The sequence below is a fragment of the Podarcis liolepis genome (assembly GCF_965112155.1).
Source record: "Podarcis liolepis genome assembly, chromosome: 3".
Lineage (NCBI taxonomy): Eukaryota > Metazoa > Chordata > Lepidosauria > Squamata > Lacertidae > Podarcis > Podarcis liolepis.
The window spans coordinates 93,417,567-93,434,070 of NC_139557.1; the positions used below are offsets into that span (position 1 = coordinate 93,417,567).

Sequence of the window (16,504 nt, forward strand, 5' to 3'; positions counted from 1 at the left end):
AACCATCATTCCACATTTTCTTTTTTTAAAAAAGTCTGGGATTTAAATATCATCTGGTGAAAACTAAAGGTTGGTACAATGCATGCAATAGTTGGCGCGAAATTGATTTCAGTTGATTAGTTCAAGTAGCATTCTTAAATACTGTACTTGGGTTGGAAAGTGAAGTTGATGGTGTAAGTTTATTGCTCAGCATCTTGTGGATGCACCTTCAGATGTTTAGGTTCTTATAATTCTGAATAATTGTAGGTTGAATGATGTATGCTCCATGTTGCCATTTAAAAGAAGACCACTACTCATCGGCTTTCATTTAAAACTTCTTGAAATTAGCAAACTTAAGCAAATTAGCTCAAGCAAATAAAATAGAATTACATAAAAAGTTAAAGCTTGTATACAGAAGCTACCAAGGTAAGTAACTTCCACGGTGTGCTCATTTTGCTTTTTCAGTATTCTTCTCTTGCTTAGCAGCTTCATTCATAAATATAAGATATGCAATAGCTTTTTTCTTTTAACGCTCCATTTTGGTCTTAGATTGATGTTCACGTTCCTAGGAGAATCTTCAGCTGAGGCTCATGGCTTCTTCATATGATAGTAAAACACACCCACTATGGGACAGAAAGAACAACATGTTACAATCAAGTGTCCCTCTGCCCCCTTGGAATATATTCCATGAAGCTAGACCAAATTTAGTATATGTGTTTTGTAAAAGGAAGTTATTTATCCGCAAAAAAGCGCTTGAGGCTAAAAGAGGAAGTGAAATTCACTCTATAGAAGAAGCTGTTGGCAGCTTAGCTTCTGAGAATAAGGACAAGAAAAGAATGAGCACTAATCCCTCTTGGTGTTTTATTCCTATGTAATGAGGACTGCTAACTTTACAATATATCAGATGGCTGTGATAACACCACTGGCTGTGGTGGTATCCTGCCAAAAGTATACACGTTGCTCAGTTCACACACTGTTCTGGAATAGTTAGCCTGCTCCCAGATATAGTGGATAATGAAAAATATATCAGGAGTAGGAAATGTACTACTGCACCCCTAAAATGATTAATAAATGAGCTGCAAATCTGCCACCATATGAGTGGACTTCTGCCATTAGGTTGCTTGTTCTGATACAGAGAAAGCATTAAATTTGGCTGAGGCAGCTCTGCAATGGACTCAGTAATTTTATGTATCTGGTCCATGTATGTTCACATGCTGCTTCCATGTGATCAAAGGGAAAACGCAAGATGGAGAACGTTTGCATGTAAGCTATCTACTGCTGTTTCTGCCTGTGTGAGTCGGCTGAAGTCCCGGATTGTTTTCCCCTTGGTTTTTCCCCTGCAGAAGTACAAACAGGTAGCGATTGTAAAAGCCAGTTCATGTGCTTTTGTTTTCAGAGATGCAGGGGCACCATTTTTCATCTGCCACATTATATGTTTCAGGAGGAAGTACATCTAAAGCAGCAGTACACAAATTTCACCAGTGTACTTATTCTACATACATCTGACCAAGGGTGATGGTGTGTTAGTGCTTCATACATCACTTCAAACCTGCAAGGGTGTTCTGTATGCAAAACGAGGTTGAAGGAGTGTGTACCCTGGCCCAAGGCTCATTGGTGCCTGTTCATGCCCCTGACTATATTGAACTAGCAGTTCAATAGTTGCAGGAAAATCTTAACCTTGTGCAAAATCTACTGCCCTGTGCTTTTGAGAACACAAACATCACTTCTTTCCAAGTGATCATTAGCTCTGGGGTGAAAATGTGTTCCTCTCTGCTGGATGTTCCTGGAAATTTGGTAAAAAAGAAATAAAATGTATCTAGTGTCTAGCCTGTATGCCAAATACTGTACATATCTAGATTGCAAATTACAAACAAAAGCTTTGTAGTTCTTCCTCTGAAGTGACTCCAGCCTCTGCTAGAATTGTGCTTTTGGATCTTGATAGGAGGAATAACTTACAGTGACAAGATTCATCTGTATCGTTCCTGTTTTCTCAGTATCCAGTTTCTTAAATATCTCTGCATAGAGAGGAGAGAGAAAGAAGAGCAGAGTATTAATAACAAAGTGGAGGCTTCCCGGAAAAGACAAAGCAGCAGTGAAAGGTTTCAGCATGAGAAATAAGGGTGAGAGCTGCAAGTTCATCATCATCATAAAAAAGACTTAAATTATTTCATACTAAAAGGCATTCATTGTCAGAGGATCACAATACAGTGGTACCTCGGGTTACATACGCTTCAGGTTACATACGCTTCAGGTTACAGACTCTGCTAACCCAGAAATAGTACCTCGGGTTAAGAACTTTGCTTCAGGGTGAGAACAGAAATCGTGCTCCGGTGGTGCGGCAGCAGCAGGAGGCCCCATTAGCTAAAGTGGTGCTTCAGGTTAAGAACAGTTTCAGGTTAAGTACGCACCTCCGAAACGAATTAGGTACTTAACCTGAGGTACCACTGTATATACTTGAAGGCTGACTACTATAGCTTTGCAAAAATTTTTAAAATGAAGAGCTATGTGGTTTTTAGTGAAGGATTTGAATTTTTTTTGCTTTTCTCGTTCCTACCATTGGCATATGGAATATTTCATCTTGAACTCCTTCTCACACCTTAAGATGCAATCAAATTGCTTGGGCAGCCCATTCATCTGGCTTCCCTGCAGTGAGAAGGGTAATGATGGTCCCTCCCTTCCTGCTTGTGCCTCTGCACTACAGCAAACAACTGGTGACATAATTTGGCTATATGGAAGAAGACCTACTTCTTTCCACGCCAACAACCCCCCTCCCAAAAGTCAGCCATGTGGCTGGAAGAAGCTGCAGTTTGGCCTCCTCCCATGTGGGCCCATATAATTTGTCATTACTGAAGCCGTGTTGGACAAGTATTTATTCTATATATATTTTTCATTGCTAATGTTTTTGTTAAATCACTTTGAGACGTTTCATAGGAAGTGACTCATAAACGGAAGAAAATAAGTGCCTTGTGTGCTGCCAAAAATACATTCAGAAGGTGACTAATTTAGCTTTTCCTGCAGGGGAGTGTTGTAATGGCAGACATTACAACAGCATTATAGAGCTGTCAGCACAGGTGAGGTGAGTTGTTTTGATTTGTTTTGGCAGCCACTGCTTTGCCAATGGTATCTGAACGACACCTTCAACCTGCATGTATAAGTTGATATGGGAAGAGCTCAATCTTGCACTAGGACTGTGAAAAAAATGGCTAAGCTGCTTGACATGGACTCTGTACTGCATGAAATTGCAGCCAACCTGATGTGTGCAGCTGTATGTAATGTACAAAAACCTTACTGCACCCCTAAGAAGCATTATACCATCAGGCATAGATTATTATTAAACACATACAGCACTATACAGATATTTAAAGATAGAACTGACCACAAGCTCAAAGTGAATAGACTACAGCGAAGGAAGAAGAAACCACAGGAATTTGCTGTGTAGAAACACAGGACAAACACTCCCCCCCCCCCAAAACCCTCTGGAAATACAGTAAGGTTTTTTTTAAAATCCATAACATGGTTTTAGCATGGAAATCGTAATATAAATGGCCGTGAGATACTCACTGAACAAGGTTTCCAGTCGAATCAGGCATCGAACGAAATTGTCAAAATCAATTATCAGCTGCTCATCAGCAAAACGAGCCACAATGACTTGGTGCAATTGGCAATCCAGCTTAAAACCTACAGCACAAGGAAGCAGAATCTCATTGGCACAGGTGCATTCTCGGGTAGTGTGACCAAACACATGGTAGGGGTTGCCAACCATTTTGTATTTTAGAAAACCCTGATCAAATAAACATAAGGTTTGTGCACTGGAAGCCACATATCTTAGCTGGTGGTTGTTGGTTTTTTTTAAAAATGGCTCTGCTGTCTCCAGGATGATGAGCAGAAATGTGTGGCTGCTCCCTGCATAAGGCAAATTTTCTGTTAATAATCCTATCGCTGTATAAAGCCCAAGCTGCCTTTGTTTAAGATGACTGTACAAGAAGGAAAACATGACTCATGATTTGTTAGCCTGCCTCTTACACAAACAAGCAAGCAGGCACACCCCAGCAGAAATGGTTTGGTTTCTTTCATGTGACAATAATAGCTTTTTAGCACACGGAGTGTCCCTCTATGCACAGGTTGCAAGAAAAAAGAAATTAGATAAAATTGCTAGAAAGAAATTGGTGATTCAGAGCTTTAATCTGAACTCAAGCTGGATTTGAGTTTGTTGGAATCTCTGCTAACTTCTCTATCTTACATCAAGGATGTTGGCAAACTGGATTTTAAAAGGGCAAAATTGAGCTGTCAGAGATGCGCAAGGGAAACCGTTTCAATTCTCAGGAACTTGGCAACGTCTTTGCAAATTTTTATATTACGGTTACATGTTTTGTTTTATCTTAGTCATACTATTGCTTAATGTAAGTTTGTTATGGCCTTTGGATAGAACAATAAACTTATGAACTTTACTGTAACTGTATAAGAGGTACCTGCTGCTTCTAAGGCTTTCCGCATCTCATAGGAGTTCATGGTTCCAGAGCGATCGACATCCATGTCCCTGTAAATTTTCTGCAGAACACAAAACCCAGAGTTAGAGGCCTGACAGCACTTCAAAGCAGAGCAATCTTTCTACAAAACAATCTCTGTGCTTCACAATGATGCCATAAAATGCTCCTTCCATTGCTTTAATCTACTCTCATTTTTGCCGGGGTTTTTCTGGGATGAATTTAAAGAGCTATGCCTGTCTTTCTGAAAGTTACTCTTGGGCTCCATAAACTTGACCTAATAACAGTGTCATAACTGAGCACTGCTACTGCTAATGGTGCATTTATACACCCTGATCACAGTAACCACTACAAGGCCACTGTTCATACATATCTGCGCTAAGAGGTCCCAGGAAAGTTAACACACTTCCACAGTCTTAGATGCCAAAGTACGTTTTAGGTAACAGAAGTCTCCCACTCTTCTACATTTAAAGATGTCTTCTTACCTGGTATTTCTGAATCTTTGTCCAAAGTACATTAAATTCCTTCAGTCCCAGCTTACCGCTACCATCAGTCTGTTTTTAGTTAGGGATATTTCGATTTCACAAAGCAAACCTAATTGCTCCCCCCCTTTTTTAAAACAGTGGTTATTTTTGAAAATCAGAGTAGATAACAATGCCAGTCCCATTCTAGATTCCTTTTCCTATGTACTGGTAAACTCCCTGATGTATTTTACATGTTTAAAAAGCAACCAGCATCAAAACTTGATTAGAACTCCAAATTTCCTGACACCTACCAGAGTATCAGGCGTGTTGTGAATACCCAGGTTGCCTCCATGGCAGAGAGTGTTTATGATCTGCTTCAGCTGGTGAGTCAACGGTGCAGTTTCCTGGACAAGGATAGCTTTGCCACTGTGACTCACATGTGGGTAATCTCTTGCTTATGAAATACTGCAATGTGCTCTGTGTGGGGCTTCCCTTATAGCTGGTTCAGAGGCTGCAGCTGGAGCAGAATGCCATGGGCACAGTAGTGCCCCTTACTTGGTACATATCACACCAGTAGTGAGGGACCTGTACTGGCTGCTTATTAGCTACTGAGCCAGTTTTAAGGCATTCTCATTTTCATATGAAGCCCTAAGCCAGTGTTTCCCAACCTTTTTTGGGCAAAGGCACACTTGTTTCATGAAAAAAATCTCGAGGCACACCACCATGCCAGATGGGGAAAGGTCACTTTTTACTTATGTAAAAAAAAATTAAAAAATAGTAACAGCATAGAAGGTAGAGAAGGTAGGACTCGAACCAGTGGATTCACGTTACAATAAAGATTTTGACTAAACATGGGAAAGAACTTTCTGCTGGTAAGGGCTGTTCAACAGGGGAATGGTCTCCCTCGGGAGGTTTTTCCCTTCTTGGAGGTTTTTAAGCAGAGGTGGGATGTCTGTCTGCCATGGATGCTATGGCTGAGATTCCTGCACTGCAGGGGTTGTACAGTACTGGATAGCCCTGGGGATCCCTTCCAACTCTACGATTCTATTAGGATCCCTTTTATAAAAGAGAGAACTTTAATGGCACGGCCATTATTTATTTCGGCTTCTCCCAACGGTGCCACGAAGGATCAGAAAAGCTGAAGAAGAGACCCTTCCTCAGAGGAGGCGGGAGACCACCGGACCCGCCGAGGAGGGGAATCCGGCCGCCTTTCCCTCCAGAGCTTCGCCTTTTGCCCCGGCCAAGTTGCGCCGAGGGCGCCTTGCGGGCTCTGCGTGGCTTCAGGCGGAGCCTAGGAGCCACTTCCCAGCCTGGAGGGCAGGCTGTGCGCGGACCCCGCCACTCTCGGGGCGCGACCCAGACCCGGCTGCCTTCCACGGCCAGCAGAGGTAGGCCGCCGGCTTCTAACCCGGCGGAACCGGGGCGTCCCGGGCGCAGCGCCGCGCTCCCCGCTCCTCCCGCCCCGCCCCCTTCTCCCGGGTGCCCCCTCCCTCCTTTGTTCTCCGGAGCCCCGCCTCCCCCTCTGCCCCAGCTCGCCTATTGGCTCACGCAGCCGCCACTCAGGTGGGGGCTCGCTTTGGCCCCGCTCCCCGGCCGCCGAGAGAGAGTGGGAGCGTGCGGGGCTGGGCTGGGCGGCCGGGCGTCTCCTTCCCTGCGCTGCTTCGGCCGCGTCTGCAGCCGCCGCGGGACCAGGCGGGAGGCCAGTCATGCCCAGACACTGCCAGCCGCTCGGAAGGAGCCGTCGCTCCGCCGGGCAGCGCCTGCCTGCGCGCCCCTCGCTCCCTGCGCCGAGGATGGCGGGGGCGCCGGGCGCAAGGCAGCGCCGGGGCTGCTGGGCAAGCGGCAGATACTGATGCAGTTTGGGGAATTCCTGTCACAGGGAGCAAGGCAGAAGCGGATGACGGGGCACGTTCCCTGGGGGAGCGGGGCCGGAGGATTAGCCCGACTCGCCCGACTCCCTCCCACGGCACACTAGGCAACGTCCGGCGGCACACTAGTGTGCCGCGGAACACCGTTTGGGAAACACTGCCCTAAGCTACTTTGGGCCCAGGTTACCCAAAAGACCAGCAAGGACATTGAGCTCAACAAATGGAACTCTTGCCACGGTATGATGATTATTGCTTATGGTGATATGGAGGTGGGCTTTTTCACTAGCAGCACCAGTGGCATGGAACACATTGCCTGTTGAAATGTAAGAGGCCCTTCTGTATTGGCATCCTGCCTTTGACAGAGGGACAGCCCTGTGATTTCTCAACCCGAGTCTCCTGCTTTTATCTCTGTATTGTTTTAATGGCACTGTCTTATTGTGTACATGGATATTTATATTTTAACAGTTTGTGTATCTTTTGAGACACACACACACACACACACACAAAAAGAACGAACCTATTTTGGCATGTAGCAGTATATAAATTAATAACAGATTATGACACTATTTATAAAGGCTACTTCATATCAACGCTACACCTAGGTCAATATTGTCTCTTCCGACCAGCAGTGCATCTTCCAGCTGGAGGTGTCAACTGGAGGTATGATAGTAACTCTGGTACAAGTGGAGGCCAGATAAAATCCTTAAATTGCCTGCATACAAAACTTGTGTCCCAGCACTGATCCATATAAAGCCCCTTCAGATATTAGATATCTGCTAAAATGCTACAGTTGTGAATGAATCAGATTCCGATTCTCTCTCTCCCTTAGGTGGGGGGAGCATGTATCTCATAACAACAAGGTGTTTCATCAAAGGGAATGTTGACAAAGTATGTCACAGTTAGGTCTTAAAAAACCCAAAACCAATCCCTCCCCTATTATGTTGGTCCTGTAAGCAGAAAGCGTGTAGATTTGGAAGAAGAAGGATACATCTAATAGATCAACCATTATTTTGCATGTTTCAATGCTGAAGCCATCTGATTTAATATCTTGGCCTGCAAAGAAAAACAACACACTTATTACACACAAACAATGTACTCTTTCTGTTTTCAGCATTCACGTTTGATTTTGTGGGGAACTCTGGATGTTCACAGGACTGCGAGAGAAGAACTTACGTTTTGCCATGACTTTTTTCAGAATGTTGCACAATTCAAAAGCGGAGATCTCAGCATCCTGTGGGCAATGAAGGAACAACCACAATGGCTTACTTTAAATGATCACCTCTACTATCACTGTGAATCAGCATGTTTTCCCAGATCTAGTTCTGCATTTTCGAAGTCTGGCTCTTGGAGATGGTGCATTTTGTAAAAGAGCCACGGGCCCCCAACCTGATGGAAAACTAAGCTACTCACCTCTCCAGCTAATTGCCTAAATAGTTTCTTAAAACTGGGTTCAATTTCATCTTCTGTGAGTTCTTTCTAGAAAAATGAATGGCAGGGGAAACATCAGCAGAGGTCTCTGACCCAGTAACCGTCAAATATTTAAGCAAACAGATTCCTCTTCTAGGGCTATATTAAATATATACATAGATATGTGTATATATACACATATCCTTTTGCTAGGGCAACGAATTAAAATTTAATTTTCACCCTCAATGACTGGTTCGAATTCTGTTCAGATTGAATAATGCATAAACCCTCCAGAGAATCTCAGGTTGCTTTTTTTCATACCGCAGCGTTAAAGATGACAAACTGTTCAAGATAAGAAACCCATTTTACTATTTGCAATGAAGTACAGAAAAGCCTATCAAATCCAATGTCAGAAATGTGTGCATAGAGGGCAATGTTCCAGTATGTTTTTTTTTTTTAAAGATGTTGTTAACATTTTAACCTCAGTACTGAAAAATAAAAGTATAAGAATGAAGCCGTAATTGTGATAAAATATACAGACAGCCTCAATAATGGAGGGAGAGGACCAAAGCCGTTGGTACATTAAACCTGTGAATCAGGACTGGCAACACAGTGTGTATCTCTCTGTGTAGGCAGGATTATCCCTTTCTCCCAGCTCTGCTGTTCTATCCAAAATCAGACCCTGCCCCAACAGGCAACCTTGTAGACCTGGGTTTCTATGTAAGTTTGGAAGCTCCAAAATTCAGGGCCCTCAACAGCAACAACTGTCTTCTATGAGTCAATAGGTTAATGATGGCATAATCACTCCTAAAAGCTTTGTGCATCTTCTACAATCGCTCAGAAACCCACCCCCCCAGCAACCCTGGAAAGCAAGCGCATGTTCTCTCTTTTGCCTGTAGCACTTTGCCGTCAGCAAAAACAAGTTTTCATATTAGGCAGCATACCTCTTCAATATTGGCTTCAATTTCATCATCAACAACTCTAAAAATGAGCAAAGGAATGGCTGTTAGTTTTATTTCATGCAAGCAGACTTAGATTGGCATTTGAACTTCTAAAGAAGGGTTGGGGGGAATCTAGGAGTTGGAATTCAGCAACATCCGGAGACCCATAGTTTTCCTACCCTATTCTAAAGGTTCCCTGGGTATTTAATATTTGGAAACGTTTCTCTCTGCAGCTGCTACAGGTTTTGTAACATTCAGGTATACCCAAATGAAGCAGATCATTGGAAACTTAGGGAGCATTTTTTTGTGCACATTACACAGAATTAATTTTTTTGAGTGAGGGCCTAAGGCAGAGACAAGGAACCTGTGGCCCACCAGAGATTGCTGAACCAACTCCCATCATTCCTCACCACTGGCTATGCTGGCTGGGGCTGATGGGAGTTTGAGGCCAACAACATCTGGGAAGGCCTCATCCCTGGCCTAGGTGGGCAGTAGGCATTTTACCTTCAACTTCACTGAGTAGCATTTTAAGTGAAATCATTTACAATGTGCACACCTCTTCTCGGCACTGACAGCGATGGGAAGGGGAAGGGGAAAGCGAATGGGGTGATGGAGAGTTGTGAAGGCAACAACACGCACCAAACTTTCCATGAGTTCCTGATGCATTGAAGTAGGCCCAAGAGGCAAGAAAAACAACTTGAGAATTATCCACAGATGAAATGCATATAGCACAGCCACTCTTATGACTTGTCTGGACAGATGTTTGAAAAAACCCTAAGACTACTTACATTATACTGAAAGACAAAAGGATGGATGTAGCACCAAAATCTTATGCTGTGCAACTATGATAAAACATGGTTTTAAGGTTCTTTCACATATGCCTGTGGATTTGTAGTCCTCTGTTCCCAGAAACATGGTCTGATGAAAGAGAGGGCGTACTAGGGAGCTTACTCCAAATCACACACTCACACGGTGGGTTCAAGTTCTGCCTCTCTCTGTTTAACATTATTCAGGAGTAATTATATACCACTCAAAATAATTATGGGTGGTTTATAGAAAACCCTCACTAATTTCCTGTAATGGCAGATAAAAAATTAGGATGTCTCAACAGTCCTTGAAACCTGACTGGTTAGGCCCCATGGAACGAAGGATTAAGTATAGCCTACTAGGTTGGGACGTGGGTGGCGCTGTGGGTTAAACCACACAGCCTAAACCACACTGCCGATCAGAAGGTCAGCAGTTCAAATCCCTGCAATGGGGTGAGCTCCCGTTGCTCGGTCCCTGCTCCTGCCAACCTAGCAGTTCGAAAGCACATCAAAGTGCAAGTAGATAAATATGTACCGGCGGGAAGGTAAACCGCATTTCTGTGCGCTGCTCTGGTTCTCCAGAAGTGGCTTAGTCATGCTGGCCACATGACCCGGAAGCTGTATGCCAGCTCCCTCGGCCAATAAAGTGAGATGAGCGCCGCAACCCCAGAGTCGGTCACGACTGGACCTAATGGTCAGGGGCCCCTTTACCTTACTAGGTTGTTCAAGTCCTTTGGTCCAGCCTTTCCCAATCTGGTGCTCTCCAGATGCTGTCAGACTACAACTCCCATTAACCATTGGCCATGCTGGCTGGGATTGACAGGCGTTGTAGTCCAAAACACCTGGGGAGTACCAATCTGGGGGGAAAACACCATCACACAACAGCCCTCTTTCCTTTTAACTTTCCCCAGATAGACTGTCTAATTGAATGGGATGCACAACATGATCCTGAAGCAATATGGTTCCTCCAGTGCTTTGAGATTCATAAAACCATTCAAGGTAGGGAGAAACAAAGAAAAATAGAGTAGAGGCAGTGACATACTGTGAATCTGCATTCTTTTCTGAGAAGACTCGGAGGCAGAAATCCCCGTTCTTGTTGGGTTCAAAAGTGGATGGCACAATGATGTACTCTCCTGGGGGAAGCTTGAACCGATTTAACACCTCTCGGAGGTTGATGAATGTGTTTGATCGTTCTCTCGCTCGGTTCGTTAGAAAGTAGTTTTTGCTCAGGTGGACATTTGTTTGGCCGGAAGACTTCATTGGAGAAAACAAAAAAAGCAACGGTATTATTCCAGTTCAGAATGCAACTGAAGAAGGGCCACGAGGACACTACACAGTTCTAAACAGCTGAGTTAATGATTACAAATATAAGAATGTTACATGGGAAGAGAAATACATTGAAGCATAGAAAATGAGTTCTATTGGCTTGAAAGGAACCTTCAGCTTAGCCAGAAAGAGGTGTCCCTCAAAACATCTGCCACAGATCAAAAGCTGAAACAGCCACGTGGGTGGAGCAGGGATGGTAGTGGGAGGGGTAAATCGAGAGCAAACCATACAACTGGAACCAGACATCAGAATTGAGATAAAGTTGAGATGAGGTATCACAGAAGGATTAAAAGGGGCTGAAGGAAAATTTGCATTTTAAGGGCTTTAGAGTCCAGGGAAAGAAAAGCAGACCTTTGGCAAATCAAGTTAACACAGGGCTGTAAAATTCTATGTGCTTACATCGCCCATGGTGAAAGACAAAACTTGCATGTTAAACGACATGCATTTCTGGAAGTTTAAACATCTGGTTTAAAATAGTTCTTTAAATGCTGATTGGAAGTTCCCCATCCTCAGGACATTCTTAGACCAGGAACACATGTTCCATTGCACAGAAGTTGCACATACCTGTGGAGGTACCTGTGGGAAAGCAAGAAGAAAAAAAGGTGTACATTAAATCAACAACACTCAACAATGCTTCATCTGCCACTTGTGTACAACTCCTTTAACTGGGAAAATCTTTGCCTGCTCTTGCCCTTGTAAATGTTGCAAGTATGTATTATTCTAGAAACTAGATCAGCCTTTCCCAACATCTGTTCCCTCCAGATGTTTTGGGCTCCAACTCCCATCATCCCTGACCATGCTAGCAGGCACTAAGAGAGTTTTAGTCCAAATATGTGGAAGGTAACAAGTTGGAGAATGCTGGCCCAGGTATTATCATTCAACAAGACAACCCATTTGTCTATTAGTAGTCTTCAACATCTATGACCTCCCTAAAGGGCTGCAGTAGACCAGAAAATGTTCGTCTGTTTTTGACTTTGGGGCTGATTCATGCATGAATGTTAATCACTTGATGCCTTTCTGCCAAGGGTGCGATTCATCTCCACTGAAAAAGCATTTTGAATCAGATGGTGTGCATGTTTTAGCTGCCATGTCTATGATGGCTAATGCAGAAATGCAAACTGTCACTTGATGCTACACACAAATAAGTGACAAACATGCATTTGGTGAACCATTTTTTAATGGTAAAGGGAGATTTGAATTTTGTTGATAAGCCACCATCAATCTATGGATTATGCAACCCATGCATTTCTGAACATGTCAGCTTTGACCCTGAAATTAATGACTTTCTCTGAGTTTGCAAAGAAGAAAGGAAAGCAGCAACAAGGAGCTTGCCTCATAGATGGCAAATCCAATGGTGTGCATATCCTCCCCCATCTTCCGCTGCTTCCGACGGTGTTTCTGGATCAGGCCCACAAGGAAGGTGCAGCCTCTCTCGGGATCATCGGGATCTTCATCTTCTTGCTCAAGTTTGATCAAATACTGCGGATTCATCCAGAATGTATCTGATGAAAGAAGGGAGGTTACTTGAAACCATATTCAGCTTACAGCGACTCGGCTTGTGCTGATGGCACAAAGATGTCTTCCTGGTTTGGGAAGATACAGCCCCTTCCATTTCAGATTTCCACGCTCATTTTAAGGACATGAAACATGTAGTTCTTTTTAAAAAGCTTCAGAATGATTTTCACATGGAGTGCAGCTGCTTGTAGCTCCTTTTTTGAATCTCTGCATTCCAGTAAAGGTCAGGTTCCAGAACCGGTGGACCATTTTTGACAGTATGTGACAGGCCTATTTCCCCACAAAGGTCAGTGGTATCAAAACTCCTGGTAGTTGATATTGCAGACTGAACTGGAGAGGGGTGGGGCTAAAGGAGGCATTGTGCAGAGACCTCACTTACTTTTGTCCCAAAAGACTTTTACTAAACCGAAGAGGATGTTTTGCAAAGGATGTATAAAGTAAAGCTTGTAGATTCACAGACTTTGTAGGCCTTTCTAGGTAAATTTTAAAATAATCGCCACTGCCCTGCAGCTTTCATATAAACTTTCTTTCGAATAGGATCTTAAAAAATGAGATCCAGGATTATCCCCACCCCCTCAAATCAAGCTGTTTTCACTATGCCAACTCACTATGCTCAATAAATCTGCCTTCTACCTCTGCAACCTCCCCTGCTCTAAGGGGAAACAAAGCTTTCTGTTTTCCTTCATGACTCACAACACAGATTCCATTTTCCACTGCCTGCTGTTTATAGAGTAGTTGTTGTGGCTTGGGTGTGCTGCTCATCCCTGGGCCAAGAGCAAGTTGGAATCCAGACACATATAAAAACTGTTCTGAAAATGCTTCTTAAAAACACAATGAATTTTCCATAAGGCTCACCATCGCCATCTAGTGTCACATTGTATATTGCACTTAAAACACACTTAAAAGTGTTTTATTTGTAGCTGTATAGCTGAGTCCCAAGAGAGCAGTAACCGGGTAGTGGTGATGGTGGGGGTTCAGAAGCTTTGTAGGCATCCGAGTGGACTTGTGCCTAAACACTGAAGTCTATATAATTTTGTTTGGATGTTATTAGGAAATTCCAGTGAAAAGTTACAATCGGTGTGGACTACAACTCCCACCAGCCCTGACTACTGGCTGTGCTGGTTGTGAGTGATAGGAACTGGAGTACAGCATCTGGATGGCACCAGGCTGGCTACTTCTATGCCAAAGAGTGACTTACCAGGGTAATTTCTGCACCCGCCAGCGGTGGATCCTCTCCTCCAGTTCCCATCCAACAAATTCAGGCTCCACTTCTTGAACTTGTCACTGGCCAGTGTATCTGGAGTCAAGTTGCAGATCTCAAGGCGGGAGTAATGCCTCAGGAAATCACTAAATGACATCCTATGGGATAGTGCCAGGGGAAAAAAAAATACCTACTAAGAAAAGACGATTCTGATATGCTTCTTCCCATCAGTTGTATGATAGGACTGGAGGATGGCTCAGCTGGTAAGAACGTGAGACTCTTAATCTCAGGGTTGTGGGTTCCAGTTCCACCTTGGGCAAAAGTTTCCTGCACTGCAGCAGACTGGACTAGATAAGCCTCATGGTCCCTTCCAACTCTACGAATCTATGATTCTATCAAATCAATTGCCCCCAGAACAATCTCTGGGCAACATGATGGCAAGCTCCCTTGGCAAGCTGCAACAGCAGTTGGCTATTGTGCCTTTAGGATAAGAAATGCTTTTTTTAAAAAAAGATGACCCACTTGAAATCTTTCTCCTATAGACCATTTACCCAAGTTAGAAAAACTCTGTATTTTCCACCAGCCATCCAGGTGTTTTAGGTATTATTATTCATTTTCATTATAAGGGAAACAAAACTAAATATAGCAAAGCAAAGACAATGTTTTGGGTGTTCTATACTGGGTCTGTGTGTATTCCAATCAGAACTGGTTCCAGAGATCCATTTACAATTTGATGGCTGCAAGTATGTCAGCTTTCTGTACACTAGAATAGTATTCATAATGTCTTCCCCTCCATTTGGAAAGTTAGGGAAGGGCTGTAGTTCAATCGCTGGGATCTCCAGGTGGGGCAGGGGCATCCTGGACAGCTGTTGCCAGTCAGTCGGTGGAGACAATATTGAGCGAGATGAACTCCATGTAAAGCTGCTTCATTATGTTTCAACCTTACCAAAATTCTCCATCTTCATGTCTCTGCGTGAGCCTTTCTCTCACTTTAGGATCAACTCCGTTCCAGCTTGGACAGCTAAAAACATAAAGCCAGTTTAATGTCCATCTTTAGAGCAGTAGGTGGCCTCTCCAGAATTCCTCGCCTCCCCCCCCCAACCTCCACTAATGCTTGCAGGGACAGATGCAGCAGCATTTAAAGCAAGAAAAGCATAACTTACATGCAGAGGCAATGCACTTAACTGAAGCAGGGAAAGATTCCCAAAAGGCTCATTAAAGTGCTAGAAAATGCAACTGTGATCTAGGTCTTACAGTTGCCAGACTGCTTTCAAGAAGTCATTGCAGTGACACCGCTTTAGAGTTTGGCAACCTGTAATGTGAAACTTTACGCCCAAATGTGGTTTATTGGAAATGCACAGCTCTGGCCTCCAGGCTTGAAACTCACTTGTCGTTCCATTTTCCAGTCCATTCTACTTCCCCCCAGGGGTTCCGGATTCTGATCAATTTCTGCAGGCTGCCTCGGAAATTCACCTGGCAGGATTAGAAAAATGTTAAGTTCACTATCAGACGGGAACTGGGGAAAGAAATCAGGTGCTCTCCATTTTCTTTATGCCGAGAAACCAGCTGCTTATATTGAATAAGCCTGCACTGTTGCCAGGTTGTTATTGTTTGTTAAATGTCTTTTGCATCAAGACTTGTTATTTCCTGTGGAATATGGGGTGTTTTTTTTGTCCGACCAATAGTCACATCATGCAATAAAAAAAAAGCAGCCATGGTTTTCCCAAACTCTTCCATGTTATTCTCTGGCCTTCTTGCCTTCGCCTTCAGCATTGACTTCTGAACTCCCAATGAAACTGCAGCAACAGCAATATAAGCAACTCGCTGTACAATCTTGTGTGAACTTACTCAAACATAAGTGGCACTCAGGTCAGTGGGGTTTGCTTCCAGGTATGTGGGAGTAAGCCCCATTGAATTCAACAATTACGTTTGTGTAGACATGTACAGGATTGCACGGTTAGCTGCCCTTCATACTTCCTCTTCCACAATGGCAGGGGAGCTGCTTCCCCGGGGCATAATCTCATTTGCTTGGCGGATGTGGGAATATTCCAATTGGAATATTGTGTAGGTCTTTTTCACCCAATGGGCTGTGTGAACACAGAAAATCCAATATACTATGTATAGGAATGTCCATTATATGAATCCAAAGAAATATGACATGATAGGTTAGATAAATGATAAAAAATGTGAGCCGTGGTGGAAGGGAGGGGCACGTTAACCCTTTTGCCCCCCCAATGGCCCTGATCTTAAGCAGCCCCCTCCACATTGGCTATTTTGATTGGAACTGGCACTAATGGGAGCCTTCTTCCCAGTGGAAATACTAAGTGTGTGTGTCTGATTCCCAAAGCCCCTCTGTGTGTCATGGATCCACTCTGGCTTCCTCACCCCCCCCCCCAACTACCTATTTTTAATTAATTTTTTTGGCTCTGTAGTGCCAAACTGCATAACACACATTGCATCAAATTTGCCTTAATAGAGCGTAGCTCACAGCGCTGCTATGAGGATGAATTGGG

The 16,504-nt window shown here is 43.7% G+C and overlaps 1 protein-coding gene across 2 annotated transcripts in view; it reads right to left on the reverse strand.

Annotated features, from left to right (window-relative positions):
* Positions 1–301: 301 nt before the first annotated feature.
* Positions 302–16,504, reverse strand: part of CAPN2 (calpain 2) — a 42,838-nt gene continuing 26,635 nt past the window's right edge. The window contains exons 7-21 of one of the 2 annotated variants that reach the window (XM_083496092.1): positions 15,379–15,464; positions 14,938–15,012; positions 13,989–14,149; positions 12,608–12,777; positions 11,840–11,851; positions 10,992–11,203; positions 9,147–9,183; positions 8,206–8,271; positions 7,969–8,026; positions 7,784–7,848; positions 4,949–5,017; positions 4,449–4,527; positions 3,541–3,657; positions 1,936–1,994; positions 302–602 (exon numbers count right to left, since the gene is read on the reverse strand). In XM_083496092.1, the coding sequence (XP_083352218.1) occupies positions 579–602; positions 1,936–1,994; positions 3,541–3,657; positions 4,449–4,527; positions 4,949–5,017; positions 7,784–7,848; positions 7,969–8,026; positions 8,206–8,271; positions 9,147–9,183; positions 10,992–11,203; positions 11,840–11,851; positions 12,608–12,777; positions 13,989–14,149; positions 14,938–15,012; positions 15,379–15,464 (1,290 nt within the window). In that variant the 3' untranslated portion in view covers positions 302–578. Of the gene's footprint in view, positions 603–1,935; positions 1,995–3,540; positions 3,658–4,448; positions 4,528–4,948; positions 5,557–6,951; positions 7,849–7,968; positions 8,027–8,205; positions 8,272–9,146; positions 9,184–10,991; positions 11,204–11,839; positions 11,852–12,607; positions 12,778–13,988; positions 14,150–14,937; positions 15,013–15,378; positions 15,465–16,504 lie in introns of those variants that run through there. The other variant, XR_014524294.1, reaches the window with a different exon arrangement.